We start from the raw sequence: 24,150 nt of genomic DNA on the forward strand, positions 1-24,150 counted from the left end.
CAGTGTTAGTATGTACATAGGAGGGTAAAGCCCACTGTTGTAAGGTGTTAGTTGTCGGACCAGCTGTGTTTGTATTTTGGGGTAGGTAGGTCCTCGACACATAACTTTTTGTGTGGTTCTCCGTGGATGGGAAACGCAAGGAGTAGTCGGACATATGGGTCTAGAGGAGGTCATTTTGGGCTGATTATTTCCTTTCATCATTGTAATATATTTGAACTACTGATGTTTCTGAGGACTTGTAAACTCTTTCCTTTGAGCTAATGTTCATAGTATGTTAAGTCTTATGCATTGCATGTTGAAGAAAAAATTTCATTTGAAAATGAAAAAAAAAATTACTCACTGACATCCAGCAGTTTTGAGATTACTTTCATACTAAGTCATTATTCAAATTAGCTTGTTAATTAGAGTTTATGCTTACCCATAACATATTTTGAGCTAAAGTTAATAAATTTCTCATATTAGCTTATGGATAAATATTTATATGATAAAACTTAAGTCTAGTTGCTTATATCCAATACATCCAGTCATCAAATAAAACATAGACACATATACTATTTTTTAAATTACTACTTAACGAAGTGACATTTTTGGTTCCTTTCTCCTTTGAATTTCGTCCATTGGGCTCATTGTTTCTTGTCTTGGGATCCCTAATGTTTCTCACCATCACACCATGGTTCCGTCCATAGTGCTCCGGCCACCTTTTCTATTATCTATTCTCCACCATTCATACTTCCATGCTCTTGCATGTCGCTCCACCTATCACTACCATGAGCCTCATTTCGGTTTGTCTCCATTGTCTTTGCGCCTTTAAGAACCTCCTCACGCGTTAAAGGTATAGGTTCTACGGATGGAGGATAGCAATTCAACTATGCGTGATTGTGAGTGGTGGTCACCAGAAATAGGATAGTGGGAGTGGCAACTGTCAACCAAGGTATGGTTTGACACAGGTTGAAGACGATGGGTGGGATTCATAGTGGTTTCAGTGTGAAGAGAGCAAATGACTATAAAAACGATGTCGTAACATGTTGTTTCTAAAAGATAACAGTGTTTAACAATTCTGTTAATCATAATTATGTGATATCCATATGGCAACAATTAATTCGAAAACTGATTGTAAATGATGTAACAAACTGAATACAAGTTTTATCCAAACGGTTATTGTCGTAAGTAATTAATTAAATTATTTAGCCAAACGAATTCTAAATATATAATAAAATTCAAATTACGTAATAATGTAATTTATTATGAAATAGTTTTCCAATTATTCAAAATAAAAAATTTAAAATGTTTACTCTAACATTAAAAATGTAACAGTAAGTTATAATGGTGAAATTATTTTCACCGTTCCTTATTAACAGTCTAAAAAAGAGAAGAAACACATGATGACCCAGATTTTGTCTTAGTTTTTAGGGTATTTCCTTTGCTAGTTTTTTTCTTAGCCCCATGTAGTGTTTCATGCATTTTTATCTTTATTTGTGTGTTTGCTTTGTTTTGGTAATTTCATAGTTTTATGAGGACTTTTATTGCATTTTAGTTAAGTTTAGGAGTCTTATGTAATTTTCACTTGTTTTGGGAGCCTTTGTGCAAAACTAACATTTGAGTTTCTAGATATTTTCTTAGCTTGCGCATCAAGGTTTCAGGTTAATTCAGCTGAAGATTGAAGGTTTTGAGGCTTGAAGGCTTAAAGGAGGCATTGAAGTGGAGTTAAGTTGAAGTTCAAGAGGTTTCCATGCGTGCATGTGGCGCTCAGGTGCCAGACCGCCAATTCAACAGAAGCCATGAAGCAGAAAAATCTAAGGCTGGCGCTCGAGCGCCCAGCACTAGCGCTTGAGCGATCAGCACTCTGAAGCCAACATAAACTTTTCATGTAATTTGCGCACAAGCATGCTTTCCCAGTGCTTGAGCGCCCATACACGTCTGAAAGCTCTATTAATAGTTGTTTAGTTTTTTTGTTTCATATCTTTAGTAATCTCTTGATACTTTGAAAAACTCAGAAAGAGAGGAACATCTAGGAGAGTGTGAGAGAACTTTCAAGCTTGTAATCCAGGTTCTTAGCCTTGGCTAATCTCTTCTATTGCTTTTGTGTTCTTTGTAAGACCTTTCATATTTAAGTTATAATCTTAATTTCTATTTCACATGTTCTTCTTCTATCCTTGAATCTCATTTTCTGAATTTCAATCTAAGCTTGAATGCATGCTTGCTTTATGCTTTTCTATAATCTGAACGAAAGTTTGTTATAGATTAGGGAAGTAATTTGGGATTACCCCTTCTATGCTTGCTACTAGGAATAGAAGAAGGGTTGGAGTTTGTTGGCATGAACATTGTATGCTTTATGCTTCATACAAATGATTAAGTACACAAGGAATTAGGCTTATCTTTTGTTTCGATAAAATTATCTATGCGAGGCATCGATAGGTAGTTGATTAGGCTATAGCATCAAGGAGGAATTCATGAGTTCATGTGCATAGGATGATGTACTTAAATTGATTAGTTGAGCAAGAACCCAAAGTATTTCAATCTCTGTTTTCAATCTTTGTTTCATTTCTGAATTTATTTTCCTTTTTCCTCATTACTACTTCAACGTATCATTGTCTCAATAAAACAAACCTTCAAACTCAAGGCTTAAGCTGAATTTGTTCACTCACAATCCCTGTGGTTCGATAATAAAAACCGGTTAATTATGTACACTTGCGGATTTCCCAACAACACACATATAAATGAGTGCAATTAATTTTGTTAAATTTCAAAATAATATTATTTCCTTTCCTATTTTAGTTTCTAGGATGTATTTTATCTTTCTTCATTTATTGTTTCCACAAGGGAATTACTTGAAAAAATATCATTTAATGGTCTTTTGAAATGCTAAGTGAATATATGAACAATATTTTTTCTTATATGTGGATAGTTAATAAGGAATAGAGGTAGTAGATTTTTCTCTAAATAATTTATTTTCTTCTTATAGTGGATTGAGCTTATAACTTTTAGTCTTAATGTTTTGTTTGGTAAAGTGAGAAGAGAGAATATGAGTCAAGAGAAAGAAATGAGAAATATGGTAAATTTTGTAGGTTATTGAGTATGATAGAAGAAAATAGAGAAAGAATGAAAAGATAAAGTTATACATTTTGTGATAAAAGATCATACTATCCAACAAACAACTTTCTAACTACTCTCAAAAACACTTTTATGGAAATTAGAAACCGCCAAAGACTCAGATTCAATATCGATAGCGGAAGAGATTTAGACTCGTGTAAGCCTAAGACTTGATAAAAGAAAGGTGCAGCTGCTCACTTCTCAAAATTCATACCATGGATATTGAGTGATGATGAATGCTAGCAATTCTATTTTTGGTACTCTTATTCTAAGGTTTTATATTTGATTGGTTTGAATTTATGTAGTTTTCACTAAATTAGGAATATAACATATATATATGCCATAAAAAAAAGGAATATAACATATATAATTTAGTACACCAACATAAATTTTGACCAATTAAAAAAAGAATATTAGAAAAAGAGTGTAAACATGAGTGAAATTGTAACACCCCCTTTTTCCCATTGTTTTATTTTAAAACGTTTATCAGAGTTTAAAAACATATCAAGGGAGTATTACACTTCTTCATGAAAACTCATTAAAATTAACACTGATTGTGTTTGAAAATTTATAAGTTCATATGCTTTCCAAAGAATGAATTATTTCTGCCAATAAAATTTCTAAACCAGCCAGATAATCCTAAGATGCATAAAATCACTTATTTAAATAGGTTTATCTTCCATGATATTCCAATAAAATTCATCATACTCAAAACCGAATTTCATAGGCACTTCGGCCATCAACAGTACGACATCGCCGTAATTTAGAAAATTATTCAACAACTTCCATAAGGAGAGGTTATAAAATCCTCTCAACAGAAGTGTAAAAGTAACGTAAAATATCTACCCAGAGCAAGACACTTTTTTATAATAATAATAATAATAATAATAATAATAATAATAATAACATAAGCTAAGACTCTCCGAAGTTACTCCTCATGAGCCACATCTCTACCTCCAGTACCTGAGTGATGTCGCATAGAACATCATTCCAACAGAAGGGTAAGAACTTACATTGTATAATATATAGCATAACAAAGAGCAAGTAAACAATTCAGATTCTGCTTTATAAACTCTTGAACTTTTCTTTAAAATCTTAGTGATTATAATATTTGCTCTCAAGACAGTTTCACAATTCTTATTAATGTTTCAGAAAATTATAAGCTTTAAGAAGAATAATAATTCGACTTTACCATAACAACAAAACAATTCACCAACAAATCACCAAATACATAAAACCACTTAAAACGTGAAACTTAGTGTGTGAGACTCTAATGTATGCATGTGGTACCAATTGTTAACCTTAGCGGTATCACCGCGTCCACTCCAGACAGTTAACCACCAATGAAGTCCACTCCAGACTTCCAGAACCACTCCAGTTCTGGGACAAACCTCAGTTTTCCGATGAAAACCGACACGTTGCCTCTTGACTAAATGAAGTGTATTTCGTGCAAAAACTCATAAATTAAAACATGCAATTTGAGACCACTCCAGCCCCAAATATATAACATATTTTCTCACTAGATTCCATAACGGAAATCACACCAAAATTGCACAAAATAACTCTTTAATATAATTATCAAATCATTCACTATTCCACCGACAAACTAGCAACACAAAATCATCAAATGTCTCACATCAATTACCAGAACCAATTCCAGAATCAATCCCAGAAATACGCAGAAACATAGCAAACTTGCAGATAATTTTGGTACTAAACGAGAAGTCCAAAAATTATGATACTTTTACCAAACATATCCTTATACGTTAGCTTTCATATAAAATTGATTTCACCCAATTTGGAATTCCATAGAGAGAGTTATGTACTCTACAACACAGGCTGTTAGGGTGTCTGCGAGCAGAAACAGAGTGAACTTGCAGATAATTCTGGTATTGAACCAGCAATCCAAAAATTATGAAAATATTACCCAATATAACCCTATGAGTTAGATTTCCTACAAAATTGGTTTCACTCAATTCGAAATTCTATAGAGAGAGTTATGCTCTCTACAACACAGGCTGCTAGGGTGTCTGCGGGCAGAAACAGAATGAACTTGCAGATAATTCTGGTACTGAACCAGAAATCCAAAAATTATGAAAATATTACCCAACATAACCTTATGAGTTATCTTTCATGCAAAATTGGTTTCACTCAATTCGGAATTCTGTAGAGAGAGTTATGCTCTCTACAGCACAGACGGTTAGGGTATCTACGGGCAGAACATAACCCAATTTTTCCCAGAACCTCAATTTCGCTCAAAATCAATTTTGCTCACCACATGTTAACACTCAACACAGTCTCTCAGTTCTGAATTTTCAAAGAATTTGGGGGGTTCCTTCATGTTAAACTCAACCTCTGTCATACTACAATCATACAAGGTAAATTCAAACCCTTACACACCGGCACAAAGCCTCCTAGACCCTTTTCTTCTTGAAGATCAAATTCTAGGTTTTCTTCTCTTTTCTCCTCTCCTTGCTTTTCACGTGTTATCTGCTAACTTCTCCAATTCTCTAATTCTGATTTATCTCATTCTAATTCACTCCTAACCCTTAAATAGTCTTATAATGGGTCCCACTCCCAACTACTCACTATAAAATCTAAAACCCTTATTTATCTATATCACATAATCACTTAATTATCTAATTAAATCACTTAATGACCTTATCATGTAATTAAATCACATAAATTATCAAATTACCATATAGCATAATAATAATTAAAATAAAATAATAAATAACTTAATAACGAAAAGTGTGGTGTTACAAAAATTGCAATAGCTATGGTATTATAGCCAACAAGGTGAACCTAACTTGGAGGGGTGCCATTTATGGATGAGATGATGTTGGACTAAATTAAATAAGGCCAGTATGTGGTCCTTCAACACACTGGAGGATTTGGGACCATAGGGGCCATTTATTTGTGTATGAGAGATTATGCAGTGGGCACGTGGAAATGTCAGATTCTGATCTCAGCAAGTTTACTTCGTGTCTGGTTCGGGTACCTTTCCAAAGAAGGATTCGAAATTCTTGTTTAATATTTTCCCAACTTGGATGCTGCACCTTGAATAGCCATTGGTTAGTTATAATCTCAAACCCAACATTTTTGGAGGCTAATAAATGCCAATTTGCATTCGATTATTATTATTTAATTGTATTGTTTTATTTTGGAGAGATAATTAGTTCGCTTGGGATCCCCAAAAATGAAAGACTCGTTTAAGAAATTAAAATAAGTCATCACAACTAATGATGGAGCAATTTTATTAAGTTTTGAAAGTAGATAATCAATAAAAAGTATCGAAGTGAATTGTGTCAGGTCAAGCCACTAGTTTGTGTGTTATTCATAGACTCAGTCCCAAATACTTTGAACTATAAGATTTTTTGTGTGGCCATGGCTCCCCCTACCAATGATGCTCTGCCCTTGGTACTCTCTCAAACTAATAAACGTGAATTTAGTCATTAATATTCACTTAGGTCAAATTAACTCAAATTGCTCTTAAATACTTTTTATTGGACCCTTGCCTCAGTTGGAACCCTTATGTCCCTTTCGTCGTCTGCTTCAATGCCAACTCGATCTACGCTCTACCATCCCCTCGAAGTCAACATCCAGCTCATTCCTAGGGTAGCCTCTACCTTGACGCGTACTAGTTTCTTAGGTGGATCCCTCAATTCTAAAGCCCATGTCAGAAATCAAACTTCTGACGACTTCTGACTCTGCCCTATTCGACCAACAATTCATACCTTGCCTTGCCTCCACCGCTAAGAACCCTAACGAGGTCTTGCTAGTGATTGCTAAAAATGTTGTGAGAAACATATGTGATGTACCTATTATTATTGCATATTTATTGCCCTTAATCTAAATAGTCCCTTGCTTGCTTTGTTAGTTTCCAACACCATTTAGAGATGTCAATTGTCCAAACCTCCTCTTGCTTTCTTGTTGTTTGTGTTTAACAGAATTCAGGTTGGACCTAATTATATGCTAAAAACTAGTTTAGAGATGTCAATTGTTCAAACATTTATATGTGCTTTATAGTTAGACTTAACATCCTCTCAAGCCTACGACTCGACATCTAAAGCGTGGAGATCACAAACTTTCAATATTCTTTTGAATATTTGCGATTTAAAATAATATAGCAAATATTGGGTAGATCAATAGTCCAATGATATTTAAATGTTAAATTTTTAATGCCACATCCATCATTTAACCCATCACATTAACAGTCCCCAAATGATAGCTCAAGTGGTAAGAGTTAGGGACATATGGGTTGGAGATGAGGGTCCAATGATCGTTCCCTGAAAGATGCAATTTTATCTTTCTGATGTAAAAAAAAAAACTCAACACATTGACAAAAAAAACATCACTAATCCTAACTATATTGGCTAACAATTTCTAACTCAAGGAATTAACCCAAAAGCAATTGGAATCAAATTAAAAAACTTCATGCATTGCTTCAGTATTCATTGAAAAATAAAGGAGTATTGTAATCTCTTAGTTCATTTTTTACCATAATTAAATTGTAAATTTGAAAAAATTTATTATAGAAAAAATATGAAAAAAAATTTGAAACCCTACACTTTTAAATGGGTACTATAGAAATTACCATTAAAAAATATAAACAGAAAAATGCCATTTCGGATTTTTTTTATTTTTTGATAAGAAAATGGGCTTCGAAGGACTCAATGCACGGAATATTTTGGTTTTTTTTTTGTCAATGAATATTTTTGTTCTTTTCGGCTATTTTGAATTTTGATTAGCAAATGGGCTTAGAAGGACTCAATGCATACAGCGAAGCCCGATTCGATACTGTTGTTAAAATAAAAGCCTCATCTCATTCCCGTGAGGCCATAATGCCTCTCTCTCTTCCTTGCATCGATTTCATATTTTCCAAGTAACAACAGCACCTTCTCGAAAAAAATTAACTAGTGAGCCGCAACATAAGATTGGCAAGGAAAGCCATGTTGTCATGGAAAAAATGAAATCCATGAATGTCGCACCACAGGTTGGCAAAGGAAATATGTTTTTTGAGATTAATTTATATGCACGGATGGTGTAAAAAGTTTTACACTATAAAAAAGTTTTACACTGTCATTTATTTATGAAGTAATTACTTTATCAACCAGAGTCCAATTAGATAAGTTAGATCCCCATAAGGGTGAGACCATAAGATCGAACTCAGAAAAGTGATGATCTGCTAGTCAAAAAATCTGCATTGGCGTTCCTTTGAATGAGCCCACCTTCTACAAATTATTTATGTCCCAAATGAGTAGCGCATACACAGGACTGCAAGACGAAAAAATCAAGACCAACTCCACAGCATGCGGAGAATTGGATTGGCACTCCACAATTCTATAACCAAAGTCCCAAACTATAGTCAAACCATGATAAATTACCCAATAGATCCAAGTGGAGAACATCATGCTCTGCTAAGTAACCGAAGATATTCAAGATCCATTCCCCAACGAAGCTACAGATTTAACCATCCAACCCCCCCCCCCCCCCCGGTGAGCCCATCACATTCCTATCAACGTTAACCTTGTCGCTATTCAGGAGCGAGGACACCAATGCACCCTCTTTTGTTGCCCCAACAAAGAATCCCCATTGGTGAAAGTGCGCCTAATATCAAAAAAAATGTAGGCGATGCTAACAGCTACCGACTAATTAGAGAGCTGTAGATTCTCGAAACACTACAAGTTTATGTCCTCCAAACCCAGCAGATGGTCACGCACACAACTCGGGAAGAAAAAGCAAGGAGCTGACGAATCCATAGACAACATCTGGATCTTGAAGTCTGCATCATCCACATCGAAACACATGAGAGACTAGATATAAGGGATCTTGTTCAGAGCTGACAAGACAATGAAACTTTTTAAAAAATTGCCAATTTCAGATTTTTCGCTCACATTACACTAAATAGAAGTATCTAAATGAGTATATGTAATGTTTGAGTTAAATCACATTATATAATTCTATGTGAATTAATGATATTTAAGATAAATCACACTAAATATATGTTTACGTCTTATAAGTATTGAATTATTGTTCCTATGGCCCATATCTTACAATCAATACACTAATAATATATATGGTAAATAATATGGGAACCGGATATCCAGTAGAATATGCTCTCCTCTGCCATTTTTTGTCTTCGTGACACAATTACTTTAGGAGAATCTTTCAAGTGCTAACTTTTTTCGTAAATGATCTAAATGTAGAAATATCACAGGTATATTTCAATCAGTAGTCTTAGTCTTGTTCATGCTAACCACAAAGAGACAATAAAATGACATAAGCAAAATCAATAATTAAATAAAAGAGTAGTCTTAATTAAGTTGATAAGGATATATCACTTTCACTTTCTTTCAGAAGATTAATGTGTATTCAATTCTCATTATCAATGTGAGATCTATGTTATTCGGGGTTCGTAAGCAACCTAAACCTGATATTTGGTCGTGACTGTAGACGAACCCAACAAAACTTATATCATTAAAAAATGCAATAAAAGAGTAATGGTACATACATGTTTAGCGGCAAATAAAAAACTAAGAGTCTGTTTGGTATGTTGTATGGTATAAGGTCCGATAGTAATAGACCTAATAGAATAAGACATGATAAAATTTTAATATTATACAACGTTTGGTAGGTTGTGGCACTGGAGAGAGTGGTGGCGGCGGTAGAGGTGGTGATGACAAAAGTGGTGGGTTGTGGTTATAGGTAGTAGTGGTGGTGATGGCGGTGGAGGGTGGTGATGGTAGTGGTGATAGTGGTCGCGGAGGTGGTGGTACTGGTAGTAGTGGTAGCAACGAGGGTGGTGGTGGTGGTGGTGGAAGGTGGTGATGGTGGCGACGACGGTGGTTGTGGCGATAGCGATGACAGTATCAATGACGGTGGAAGTGGTGGAGCGTGGTGGTGGTGGCGACCATGATGGTGGCAGCTGCGATGGTGATGATGGCGGCAGCGGTGACGGTAGTGGCAGTAGTGCTGGAGGTGGTGGCGGCAGTGGTAGTGGGGGTAGTGGTGGCGGCGGTGGAGGTGGAGGGTGGTGGCGGCAATGGTGGTAGTAGTGGCAATAACGATGACAATATCAACGATGATAGTAGTGGTGGAGCGTGGTAGTGGTGGCGGCGGCGATAGTGCTGGCGGTAGTGGTGGAGCATGGTAATGGTGGCAACAGTGGTGGTGGTGGTTATTGATTAAATATATTCAAGTAGTTTAAACATCACATTCTTATCATGTCTTATACATCATCTATAGGGTGGATTAAATAATCCATCATTTTAATGTATAAGAGATGGTTGATGTATAAGTTTATACAATATAATGTGAGCACCAAATAATAGATAAGTCCATAATGTATTGTATAAGCTTATATTATAATGCCTAATACGACGTACCAAACCAGTCATAAGTGTACTTTAGGGGCAAAATAAAGACACAATTTTATGACAGTCTTGGCAACGTTTAAACCGCTAGGAAACTTAAAAAAAAATGTTTAGCATAGATTTTAAAATTCTAACAAAAATATACAATTTTGTGGATTTCCTAAACCGCCAGAAAAATGTCCTTTCTTTACATATTATATGCGGTTAAAAGCTGTCACAATGCGTATGTATGTGTTTTGGTGGTCATCCTTTTATTTTATGTAAGAAAAATCATTATCGTAAATAAAAAGATGAGATATGGTATGTCAAATTGATGCCTAATTTTCACATAATCTATACCTACTTCATACTTATATATGTTGCCCCCATTAAAGAAGTGGGAATAACCTACATAACATTGCTCCCATTAGCATGCACATGCATGTGCCTTATAAGTTATAAATAAAATATATAACTGGAAATTCATGAATCAAGTGTGCAATTTGAATATATAGTTAAAAATAGAGACAGGGCCTCTTGACAATGATATGAATTAAAGAAAGAAACAAAACTAACATACAAGACAAAGATGAGGAAGTTAGAGGCCCCACCATATGGCCTATGCTACCAATACAAAAGAAGGGTGACAGCAAAGGTTATTTTGTGGCTTATAATGCTATTGGAGTATGGCAACTGGTGCAACCAGTTGGTCTGCTGGCAAAAATTTCCACAATCCCAGTGAATTAAGGACAAGCAGTAATAATTATTAATTAGAATTATGTACTCAGGCAAAAATTTCCACAGCCCCAAAGCAAGCGCATTCATGTCAGGTGAAACATGATGGCTGACCGGAGACAGGAAGCAGTCGTGTCACTGGATACGCGTGATACGAGGCGTTGGCTGTTGTAAGGAATCCGCGGGGTCTTAAGCGTATGCTTTGTTCCCTCTTGACCTAAAGCGCATGCTTTGAGTGGGGAACAGAAGTGACATGACCTGCACGGGGGAACAGAAATTGTATCTTGCGAGTCATATGAGGCGAATGATTAAAAAAGTAATAAAAAAACACTATATTGCTCACACTGCGAAGTCATTATGCTCACACTTAAAAAAACAAAGTTACAATCGAAAAAAAAAAAATTGTTGAGCTCATTTTGAATTCCAAAAGATGAACCAAGTAATTGCTTGTGTGTATTACAATGGTAGATATTATGAGGGCAGTGAAGGTATGACATTTGAAGGTTTGAAGAAGATGATGCGTTTGAAACGCAACATCACATTCAACAACTTGAAAAAGTTAATTCATGAGAAGTTGAAGCTTGGAAGTAACCAAGTTATTTCCTCCGTGGGCTTTAGGTATTTGTCCTCATCTGACCCAGTTCAGTATACAGGTCTCGTGATAGTGGATACTGATGATGTGGGGATCATGATGGATATATTTACTCAGCAGTGTGGCCACCAGTCAGTGGTAACCATGTTGGAGCTTTATGTTCAAATTGATGAGACAGGAAGTTCATCAGTACCTGTTTCAACGAATCCTACAACCACTCATCCGACGTTGACAGACGAGGGCGTCACACAAGTGGAGATCCATGAAGCTGAACCAGAGAATGTTCCTACAGTTAATTTGGATGATGATCATGATGATCTCCACCATCACCTTATTGACAATCCTGACATCATATATTCAGAACCAGAGGGAAGCGAAGATGAAAGGAGGCTTCAAGATTCCGATGGAGACTCATCGGACTCAGACCAAGAGGGTGGACAACATACAACACCTGATCTCCCTGTTAATTCTCAAGTCCACGGTATATTCAACCAACTTATCCTATAAATTACTGAATAATTTAATTATGCATGTACTAATTTTTGTTTTATGTCCAACTATCCCAAACACCACACCATTTTGGAATTCTGCTCCACACTACTCATATATCAATTGGGATCACCCAGATGAGGAGACAAATTTTTTTCCTGGTAGCGATGTGGGTGGATCATGGGAGTTAGGTGATGATTTGTATGTTGGTTTGCGTTTTGAGAGCAAGGAAGATGCCAAGATGAGCCTTAAGTATTATTGTTTCAAACGTCATCAAACCTATAAGATACTCGAATCCAAACCAACTTATTTTACTGCCAATTGTCCCAATCATTTGGATGGATACCTTTGGAGGATGAGAGCACGCATGAACAAAAATATCGATAAGTGGGTTATATCTAGGTGGGTCGGCCCTCATACGTGCGTCAATCCGATGAGATCGCAGGACCACACCAAGATGACTTCCAATGTCATATGCTCTTACATATTGGGTATGGTTGTTGTCATCTATATAATTTCCTTTCTCTTAAAAGGAATATTAACTTATAATATCGTTAATATGTTACAGGCATGGTAGGTGGTCGGCCATCTGTCCCCATTGCAGCCATACAGGAGAGAATCAGCGGGGAACTTAACTACCAAGTGTCATACATGAAAGCATGGTTAGCGAAGCAAAGGGCACTTGCGAAGGTGTTTGGCAATTGGGAAGAATCTTACGCAGAGCTCCCAAGATGGCTTGGTTATATGAGTTCATTTTCCCCAGGATCCTACTACTATATTTACACAGATGCTTATATCGGTGCGGATGGTTTTGTTGATGGTAGTGTTCGCAAATTCCGTCGAGTGTTCTGGACTTTCAAACAGTGTTGCGAAGCTTTCAACTATTGTAAGCCGATGATCCAGATAGATGGCACTTTTATGCATGGAAAGTATAAAGGAACGTTGTTGATTTCCACCACTCAGGACGGAAACTCTAACATTTTACCGATAGCTTTTGCAATAGTGGAGAGTGAAAGTACGAGTTCATGGGGTTGGTTTTTGCGTTTGATAAGGCAACATGTTACTCAGAAGTAAGGTATATGTTTGATATCAGACAGACATGCAGGCATCAAGGCCGCGGTAAGGGATGCGAGAAATGGGTGGCAGCCTCCAAATGCGCATCATGTGTATTGCATCCGCCACATTGCTAGCAACTTCAACCATAGGTTTAAGAATGCAAAGCTTAAACAAGAGCTGGTTATGATGGGTATTTGTTTGAACTCAATTATATGAGTTTTTTTTATAAACAAAAAGACTAACATTTGTCACTTGTGCAGGTTAAGAGCCATGTTTGTACCTTTTTGAACGGAGGTTGGCCAAGTTTCGACAGACTAGCCCTGCTATCCAGACATGGATTGATGGAATCAGTAGGGAGAAATGGAGCCTCGTCTGTGACATCGATGGTGGTAGATTCGGCCACATGACAACCAACCTTCAAGAGTCTGTTAATAAAGTGTTCAAGGGCGCTAGGAACATGCCGATCACTGCACTTGTCAAATGCACATATGCCCGTCTTGTAGATTACTTTGTTCAAAGAGGCATTGCTGCCAGAGATCAATTGCAGGCACGCCAGGTATACTGCCACAAGGTCATGGTCGCATTAGCCAAAAATCATGAAAAGGCAAGTGTTCATATGGTGCGCACGTATAACGTGGAGCGAACAAGGTTTGAGGTCGAGGAAGGATTCAACCAGCGTACGCATCGTAATGGTTATAGGTGGAGTGTTCGGCTAGACGAGCGAACATGCGAGTGTGGACGTTTCCAAGCCTTCAAGTATCCATGTGATCACGTGATCGCGGCATGCGCTCGACAGTCCATTAACTATTATGATTTTGTTGACCCTGTGTATAAGTTGGAGACTGTAAGGGATGCGTATAAAGCTGAGTGGTGGGCCCTTGGAAATGACTTGAACATTCCTCCAGCAGGTGATGGCCCTCGACTTGTTCCATACCCCACCATGGTGCGTGTTAGAGTCAACTCGCATCAGAAATGAGATGGACCTGACAGAGCCTCAACCGAGCCGGCGAAATAATGCACTCCAGAGATGAACTCTTTTACCCTGTTGTAGTTGATGTATTATCTTTGACTGTACAACCCATGATGTATAATAAAGTTGTATAAGAATGAAACATCATTATGAATTCTTGATTTAAAGGGGGAACACATTTTTTTAATTGCAAACCACATAACTAAACGATGATGCCATACAACCTTCAAACAACAAACATTTTATTAGAAAAAAAACCAGAAAGCTTAATTGGAAATACAAAAAAAAAAACACATCAACTTTAGTCTGGGTTCATGGAAGGATCATAACCCGACATATGGTAGCCTGTGAGGGATGCCTGGTTCAAATCGAAGTCAAAGGCTGCCTGTGTAGCACAAATCTCAGAATCTGGTGGATGGGCATGCTGCATCTCCGGTGAAGCACCTAGCAAATCATGTAAGGCCCCCCATCCACGCTGGGGGCTAGGTGGGGTTCCCCAAGATGAGGGTATCGACTGCCCATCTGGGGTGAACCACGTGTCAAGCTGGGATCCATCTTGTTGCACCAGCGGCGCTGAACCGTGGTAAGGCTGTGACTCTGGAACTGGCGCAGGTTGAAAATACTGTTCAAACTCATGGGACCCACTACCACTATAATGTTGCTCTTGTTGGTAAGGTTGCTGAAATGCGAATGATGCCTCATGTTGCTGAAATCCTGAAGCATTACCATGTCCCTGATACGAAGACCCATCACCACTATAGTGGTACGATGTGTAGGAATCACCAGTATGGGTGGGAGCCAACCAAAATTGCCCGGAAGGCAGCTGTTGGGGTACATCAATTATAACTGGTTTAGCTTTTTCTTTATGTTTTTCCCGCCGGGAGAAATCTCTTCCTTCTTGCCTTCCGAGCTTTGGGTGAAAATTTTGTGCTACCTCAGGGATCTGAACAGGCTCCATTGGCGGAGCTTCTAGCGGGGGAATAGTGATCCGCCCCATCTCCTCGCATAACGCAAGGCAATGCATGGCCCGCTTCTGAAGGTTATCAATTGTGTACCTCCCTTGTCCGATCAGCGGCAGCCCATACCAGATGTGATGGATATTCGCAGCCTACAATTAGAACAAAATAAAATGTAAGGTAGGGTAAGCATTAAGCATAAATTATATTAAAAAAATGTATAGATTAACATAAATTCAATAGGTAAGCAAGACATTACCAATTGACCCAATGTTAATGCTGCTCCTTTACGTGTTAGCCAGCGACGAGAGTGTTGTGAATACCACCTCATGTATTGATCACTGCCTTGTGCAAGCCTTATTAAACTAGGGCCTTCAGCCAATTGGTGTTGTTTGTTTTCCCAAGCTACAATAAAAGGTGTCAACTTATCAACCCAATCCCAATCATGTTTTCCCGACAGTGACATGTCATGCACCTTATCGTCTTGGAGAGGTTTGTTAGGTACATGTTGCTGAAATCCAAATTATTGCATCACCCGATCAGGCTGATGCCATTCAACAATAAAAAATGATATCATGGGTGCAATACATCTCCATAAATGCATGTTGTCCCGACATATTGGAGATAGTTGCTGCAAGAGACTATGTGGATAAGGCATCCACACAAACTACATCCACAAGAAGGAAGAGTTTAGACTTGGACAAATATAATATCGCAGTCATATATCTTTAATGACAGGTACTCACTTGTTCAGTTTTAAGTGTGTCAAGGTAATGCCTCCAGTACGGCAACTGATACTTTATCCAGTCAGCATCTTCTTTCCAGCTATATAATAAAAATAAGTTCGGTTGGTATAAGTTAGGATGATCAACTATTCAAATTTGAAGTAACAATTGGTTGCATACCTGGCTCCAAGAGGGCAACCTTCTTTGATAACGTTGAGTTCTTTGAGGGGGCCAACATCAGGAAATCTCGTCCAGACCCAGAACTGGATGAGTTGTACACAACCACCGATCTCCACATGTGAGATTTTGCTTGCATTACACATTTCCTTATATAGATGAGCAAGGACCGCAGAACCCCAACTATATTTTTCAGCTTCCTGAAAATTTCTCAAAAGAGGAAGATATCTCAGAGGAACATGCGACCCGCTATGGTCAGGTAAGAGAAAACCTCAAAGCATGCGCATGATGTATGCCCGTGCAAAATATGCCAAATCCTGAGGATTGTCAATGAAGTCTTGCACATTGTTAAAATTCTCATTTATCCACTTCATTTTCAACGCACCTCCTCTAATAGCTTCTGCTGGGGGTCTCTTTCCTAAACATTCTTCAACGATGACAGGCCAATTACAAGAGGTGGGACCTGTGACAACGTCACCATCAATCTTCAAGCCCAACTGAACTGCAATATCTTGAAGAGTTATGGTGCATTCTCCAAACGGGAGGTGAAAAGTGTGCGTCTCGGGACACCACCTTTCAATGAACGCTGAAATCAAGGGAGGGTCTGGATAAACATCTGAGACTAGCGCACAGTGGTAAAAACCCGCAGCTTCAAGGTGACCTCTGATTGCATTGGGAACGCTACGTATGAGTCTCTCACGCACAACTCGTGAATCACGTGATCGTCGAACTTTGAGAATTTTATTTGTTTGTCCATTCCAGACTTTATCTGAAATGTGTGCTCCTTCACCAGTAAGATACAACAAACTAGTGTTTGTGGGCCCAGGATTGATCGCCAATTCCTCTGCCATTGAAATTTTACAGAAGCTTGTAATGGGATTAACAACTTTGCAACTATGGAAGAAACTAAGAAGGAATGGGAATGGAGAATAAGTGAAGTGAATTTATGAAGGTTTGGAGAAGAATTGAAGTGAAATTAGGTAGGTTTGGAGAAGAAGGAGAGTGGAATGAAGGTGTTGGGGCGAATTTACTTCTGGCGGTCCTTTTATAGGGGTTTAAACCGCCAGAAATGGTTGATCATGCGCTTTAGTCAAAGCGTATCATGCATATGACTAGGTCCACGCGTATGCCTGTCTCTCTGTCACCTGGCAGCCGTGATAGATGTGCCTTGACTTCGCTTGGTCCCAAACGCATCGAGTATGTGCCTTGACTTCGCTTGCTTCCAAACGCATCGAGTCAAATGCGCATGACATGATTCAGAGATTCTCCTTGGGAATGAAGGGAATCTCTGACGGATTGATGGTGCATTGGATTCGGTTGAGGTGGGGCGAATGCTGTGTGCTTGGGATACGCGTGCGGTGTAACGTATCCTACCCTTTTGCCACGCAAGCTCCAAGCTGGCCTGAAACACACCATTCCTGTAAATATCATTTTTTTCACCCCTTTTTTGTAATTAATTTTTTTTCGCATTATTCATTTTTTTTTCCAAATTTTTTCGGTAGCTGTTATTGTCCAAATGTACAAAAATGAAATGTTCATTTGCTTATGGCTTTAAAAGACTTTAATTGGGATAAAATGCATTCCGGTAACAGAAAGAGTAAGTGATCCCAGCTCATGTATAATCAGTTTGATGTTCAAATCTTACTCATTGAATTTTCAATTAACAATTGTAGGGACAATAATAGAATGAGCTAAATGAGACTTTGCTTAAATCAATTTAATATATTAAAAAATTTTAAGGCATAAGTCTGGTATATTACCTAGCTATCATATGCTTATTTTCCAGGTTTGACCTAGCTAGCTTGAAAATTTAGTCTGACCTGATAATCTACTCAAAAGCTTGTTTCATATTGATATTTTTATGTTTGCTATCAAATTTATTGTAAAGAGATTATCAAATTTATAGGCATACAAGTTAAATTATACTAAAAGAAATCCTCGAGAATAACAATATTTTTTTTAGAAAGCTAAAATTATATTGGCAAAAGGTTTAAGATTACAGATCAAACGAGCTCGACATTAACAAAAAGAAGACCACCGAGCCCTGCCAAAACCCAAAGACAAAACACCCATGACAATATAAGGCTAGGTTTGAATGCAGATATGGACATGGGCTTCTTTTGTTTTTTTAATAAAAAATGGTTCGTTCAATCGGAGCTCATCAAATCAAAATCCACAGGTCCAAACCACCCGAAATTGATTTTTCAACCGTAAAACCTATTTTTCGGACCGACTGGCCCGGTTTTTCAGAAATGGGCTCAATTTTGGTGGGTCCGGTTTGGGTCAGTTTATCTTGGACAACTTTACATGTATTCATTATTTGTAGTCTAGTTACAATGACATAACCAAATAGGTAAGGATGACAATTAACCTAATTGTCCATCTTCGTAGTAGATCCAGGATTGCTCGAAAGAGTTTCATGGGCATATATAATCCCAGAGCTTGGCATACTTCTCTACCTCCCTGCCTTCCATCATCTTTCCTTGCATTTTTGAATGACCTAAATATCTTGGTCTCATTCAAATACACTCCAAACTTCGTCCTCATGTAGTCAAAAACCTTAGTATGAGTCATATTTAGTTGAGCCCTGAGTTTTTTTCTTCAAGCTTCTTAGCAGTCCATTTGGTGGTTGCTTGTTTGTTTCTGAATGTCCTGTTGTAGATGTGTTCATCATCAAAGGTCTTAATTTGAAAGCTCTTTCTTGCTTTGAACCATGCACAATAAATCTTCCACTCACAGTTATTTGCCTTGCAAGCACCTTTGGCTCTTTCTTTATCATTTTTCAACCACCTTATCTGTCTACCAACCTCAATTAACTATGTCATCTTTAAAAAAAATTCTTTAAAGATTCCAAGTCTGCAAACTCCATACCAAGTTCTAGATTGACCTGGTCAAACCGTGGATATTCATCATGTTGGGGGAAAGTTGTTTTGATCTTAGAAGTGCCCTCATCACCTAAACTTATAGGACTATGAAGGTCCTCACTATGATAGCCGATGTTGTCATCATCCATAGACCAATCATGTTCTTCAATCCCCTCTGGTTCATACGAGCTGTCATCATATGAGTCAGTCTCACTGCTGTCAACCAAGCTGGACTGCTTCACTTCCTATCACTGCCTCCTTCCTTCCCATTTCCAAATGTCTTATTCTTCCCTTTCGCGAAAGCCTTCTCAATCGTTACAAGGTGTCATCGTCTCACTCAATCCCATTGATGTCAACCAAGCTGAGTTGCTTCCTTTTCCGCTCACAACCACCTTCATTCTCATTTCGAGATGCCTTCTCTTTCCCCTTCCATGAAGCCTTCTCCTTCCCATTCGCAGAAGCAGTCTCCTTCCCCTTCCCGTTATTTGGTTCATCATTATTGAATCCACCAAATGTGGCTTCATTACAGTTATGCAGCACCACACCCCCGGACCACTTCATCTACTTGTATAATTTAGAGATTGACTTCATTCACAGGTGCGGGTTGAATAACAAATAAGGGTTCTGCAAGAGGGTGTTCAAAGTATATCTCAATCTCCCCATTGTTGGACTTAGATGCTATGCATATATCTAATATATCAGAATCCTTGCAAAGCTCCCTTAACTCAATCTCCACTAAAGCTTGTGGGTTGCCACCATATCTTCTTAAGCTTTTCACAAAATTGGGTTTTTCCGAAAGCCTCCACAATCAATATCAAATATGTTTAGTGTGTCACAGTTAATATCCTCCAACACAGACATTTGACCCTAGCGTATGACACACTGTCATACTTACTTACCTCTATCATTCCTCCATGATACACATACTCAGAAAAATACTGTCATCATTCATCTAAAAATAAATAATTTACAATCATTTGAAAAGGTTAACATAGAGCTGGGTAAGTGGGCCAAAGTCCGCGGGCCAACCCGTGTAACTCTCGATTCGCATGACCAGCCCGGTGTATGGTGGTTTGCTTAAATGCGGGCTATTTGAGCTGACTCGTTTAGCCCGCGGTTTAAATGGGTTGAACTCGCGGTTTTGAGGGATGGTCCGCGGGCCATATAATTACATAAAAAAATTATCTTCATAGTCCATGAACTACTTTACTTGATCTTGATAGACCCAAGTGAAGTGAGACACTCATCACTTACTAAATAAGTTACCTTACGTACCCTACTTCTCTTCTCTTATTCTCTTTCTTTTCTGGTTTCTGTCTCTCTCAAGTCTCCCACCGCCATCATGGGGAGCTTAATCCAAGTGTGGAGCCAACTACATCCAACCGAGAGTCAAATGTCTTTATGACATTTGATACATGATTTGTATTTGATAATGGTTTTTGATTTTCATTTGGATTTGCAAGACTTCTATGATTTTCTTAAGGATATTTTATTTTTGCTGTGAACTATTTCATGTCCACCTAGATAGATAATCTATCTAAAAATATTCTTGCTTTGGATTTGTGGAACATTTTAGAGTTTGATTATGTAATATGGAATTTGGAGAAGGTCTTTTTTGCTTGTTTTATTTTAAAATCTAATAGTGGCCCGCGAGCCAGTTCGTTTTTCCGCGGTTTAAGCGGGGCGGACGCGGGCTAACTTAAATACATGCTCATTTATTTGCGGGTCTACACGGGCAAGCCCGTTAACGTGCGGGCCTATGCGGGGCGGGCTAGACCACATACCCAGCTCTAGGTTAACACATAAAACATCCAAACCCCCAAACCAAGAGAACAAAAAATGCGTGTTTAGGAATTTCAAATTTAGGATTTTCATACAACTATTTTAGGGATTTCAACTTCAGATTGCAATATTACAAGGAAAGTACTTATCGAAACACTTTACTGACAACAGGCCTGAAGACCTCCTTCGTTCTTCTTCTAATCGGTAGCTCAAACGACCCCTCCTCACCCACTGCGTCGATGCATTGAAAAGCTTCACCAAAACCTCTAATGGACCTTCATTTTCATGCTCAACATCGTTTCTTCTCTCTCTCGGGACAATTGGAAACGTTACTAAGTCACTATTTCCGTTAATGTTCGTTTCATTTTTTAATGTCAGGGACTAATTTCAAGACGTTTGCCACATTCAAGGACCACATGATGGATTTTTAAAGTTTAAAAACCAATTTGAAAGCGTTTGATACTTTCATGGACCAACTTAACTATTTACCCTTAAAAAAAAACCAATAGCTTCCTATCAATTCTTCCCGCACCATGTATCAATAGTCACCGGCCGGAGCCCTTACCTTAAGCCTAATAAGGACATTCCATTCACTAATTTTCTAATCCCATCACAAGACGTATATTGATTGCTCGCCTTTCTTTCCTTTTCGTAGTAGTCAGCTATGAATAAATTGCTCAAATAATTTTGGGTTAAGCGTCATATTGGTCCCTGTCTTTATGTCGCCGTCTGATCTAGGTCCCTCACCGGAAAATTTATTGCATTTGGTCCTCGTCTTTGAAATTTTTTTGGAGCGGATCCTCGCCGGAGGGCGGAGCTCCGACGAGTGCTTAAATGGCACGTTGACTGTGTTTAACGAGGTGATGTGGAATTAAAAATAATAATAATAAAATAAAATAAAATAAAATACACATCAGAAATTTAAATTAATTTAAAAAATAAAACTAATTAACAAATCTAACCCAAAAATTAATTAACAAAATCAACTTCCCCAAATTAACCCCAAATCATCTTCAAAAAAACCAAACCCATGTTCATCTCTCATCTGAATCAATTAATAAAAAATCTTCATGCTTCCTCTCTCTCTCTCCAGCACAACTCTTCAACTCCTAAAAAAAAGTCATAATCTTCCATTAATTCGCTGCAAAACCAATACAGAAACAAGGCAGAAGCAAGGTGCATCAGGCCAAACAACAACAAAAAAATGAAGGATCATCATCATCTTCTACCATCATCAGGCCAACAACAAGAATAGTTCAGAAACAGGGCAGGAACATGGAATCGGTAGCTTCCTAAGCATTATCATCATCATCTTCTACCCTCCACCTGCAACCCTAACACCCACCACCTTCAACCTCACCCTCATCCACAAACACCAACCCGCTGCAACCCGCACTCCTCAACCCCAACACCCACCCACCTGCAACCTCACCTTCACCCGCACCCCCACCCCCAACAGAAACCCCAGAACCAGAACTTGCAGGAGAGGAAGAAGGAAGAGCAGAGCATGACCATAATCCAGATTGATTTGAAAACCCATTAACCCAGAATCAAACCCATCTATCCCCACCCTCAACAGAAAACCAACCCCAAACCCACCGGAGCAAACAAACCCACCCCCACCCTCAACAGAAACCCCACCCCATGGTTGCGCCGCCTCCTCCACCTTCTTGCCCTTCCTGACCGCACCACCACCTTTTCTCCTTCCTAATCGCCACCACCACGCTTCTCTGGTTCCAGCGCGCCACCGCCACGCTCCTTCTGATATGTGGCGAGGCACTGCCATGCTCCTCCTCCTTTCCCGAGACCAGCACCACCGCTACCTTTCCTTGCCAGTTCCAGCCCTGCTCCCTCTTGCGAAGCCCGGATCCATCGGCGCATCGTCGTGCCGTCACTGCTAGCAGTCGCAGCACTCTGCCTCTACTCTCTCGCGGGTTAATCTTTCTTCCTCTCTCTCGATCTTAACTTCACTTTTGGGACATGGAGACATTGAAGAAGAATGAAGGAGGCTTGTATTTCTGAGTCTGAAGAAGACGAAGGAGAGGCTGAGTTGGGGGATGAAGGAGGAAGAAGATCTGGGGTTGTGTTTCTGGGTTATTGATTGAGAATTTTAGGGCATGTGATTTGGGGTAATTAGGATTTGTTAATTAGATTAGGATTTGTTAATTAGATTAGGGTTAGTTAATTAGATTAGGGTTAGTTAATTAATTTTGGTTAATTTTAATTAATTGGTTAATTAATCTGATATGTAATTTTTGTTTTATTTTTTATTTTTTTTTAATCCATGTAACCTCACTTCTCCTAGTTAGCGTTCCAAATCAGCACTCGCCGGAGCTCCGAGCTCCGGTGAGGATCTGCTCCAAAAATATTTCAAAGATGAGGACCATTTACAATAAATTTTCCGGCGAGGGACCTAGATCAGACGGCGACACAAAGACAGGGACCAATATAACGCTTAACCCAATAATTTTAGGATTAGAATTAAAAAATAGGAGATATTTATAATGTATTTTTTTCCTTTATCGGAACACAAAATATTTATTATAATGTATTGAAACAAATTATATCACTATGCCCTCGAATGATAGCTCAAAGTGGTCAGCAGGGCCGTGTACAAAGATTTTGAGGCCTAAGGCGAATATGTTTTTGTTTTGACAAGAATGTTAAAGAGACCTAACATATTATATAAATTATTAATTTTTTATATTAACCTACCAATTTTTGAGTTGTGAAATCATTTATCAGAGTTTTATACTGCAAAATAAATGAAAAATTATGATCAATAGAACATGAAACACAATGAATGAATCAATGAGAGATTTTGCAACACTTTATAATATCAAATATCTCCTTTGATAATTCACTATAACGTAGGAAAAATGAAAATTTTCTTTTTTTTAGAGAAGAAACAGTGAGTAAAGAGTAAACTTATACAATACTATTTATATAAATCATCAAAAAGCTTACCGTTATGAGTAACACAATTTAATTTTTTGAGTCTTGGAAATGTATAAAGAACATATATTTTATTTATTAGTTTTTATGGAAAATGTAAATTTGCTAATACAAAACAATAGTACTAATAACTATTAAAGTTGCACTTCTCATATTGCACTTCTAAATTCTCACATTGTATTGTCTATGTTGTAATTAATTTACCTAATTTTTCATTGTTTCATTACCTTCTCAAATCTCAATAATATGGAGTATCTTATACACATATGTACTAAATATTTTTGGGGGCCTATATATATTTGGGGGCCTTAGGCAATTGTTTTTTTTATCTCACCTTCTACACGACCCTGGTGGTCAGGCTTAGGTGACATATGAGTTGAGGAGAGAAAAGTCCATAAATCAAT

At 38.0% G+C, this 24,150-nt stretch overlaps 1 protein-coding gene across 1 annotated transcript; it reads left to right on the top strand.

Moving 5' to 3' along the window:
- The first annotated feature begins 11,610 nt into the window (after window positions 1-11,610).
- On the top strand, window positions 11,611-14,293 carry LOC130743956 (uncharacterized). Its single transcript, XM_057596166.1, has 5 exons — window positions 11,611-12,253; window positions 12,399-12,752; window positions 12,830-13,291; window positions 13,355-13,497; window positions 13,631-14,293. Exons 1-5 carry the CDS (start codon window positions 11,611-11,613, stop codon window positions 14,291-14,293), a joined length of 2,265 nt encoding a protein of 754 aa, XP_057452149.1.
- The last annotated feature ends 9,857 nt before the right edge of the window (window positions 14,294-24,150 follow it).

Source organism: Lotus japonicus, chromosome 3, assembly GCF_012489685.1.
Source record: "Lotus japonicus ecotype B-129 chromosome 3, LjGifu_v1.2".
NCBI classification, from domain to species: domain Eukaryota; kingdom Viridiplantae; phylum Streptophyta; class Magnoliopsida; order Fabales; family Fabaceae; genus Lotus; species Lotus japonicus.

Excerpts from the sequence above, each read along its gene's own strand:
- LOC130743956 (XM_057596166.1), top strand. The coding sequence starts at position 11,611 with ATGAACCAAGTAATTGCTTGTGTGTATTACAATGGTAGATATTATGAG. Across the intron at positions 12,254-12,398 it reads TGTTAATTCTCAAGTCCACG|ATGAGGAGACAAATTTTTTT; the intron begins GTATATTCAACC and ends GGGATCACCCAG. Across the intron at positions 13,292-13,354 it reads TGAAAGTACGAGTTCATGGG|ACAGACATGCAGGCATCAAG; the intron begins GTTGGTTTTTGC and ends GTTTGATATCAG.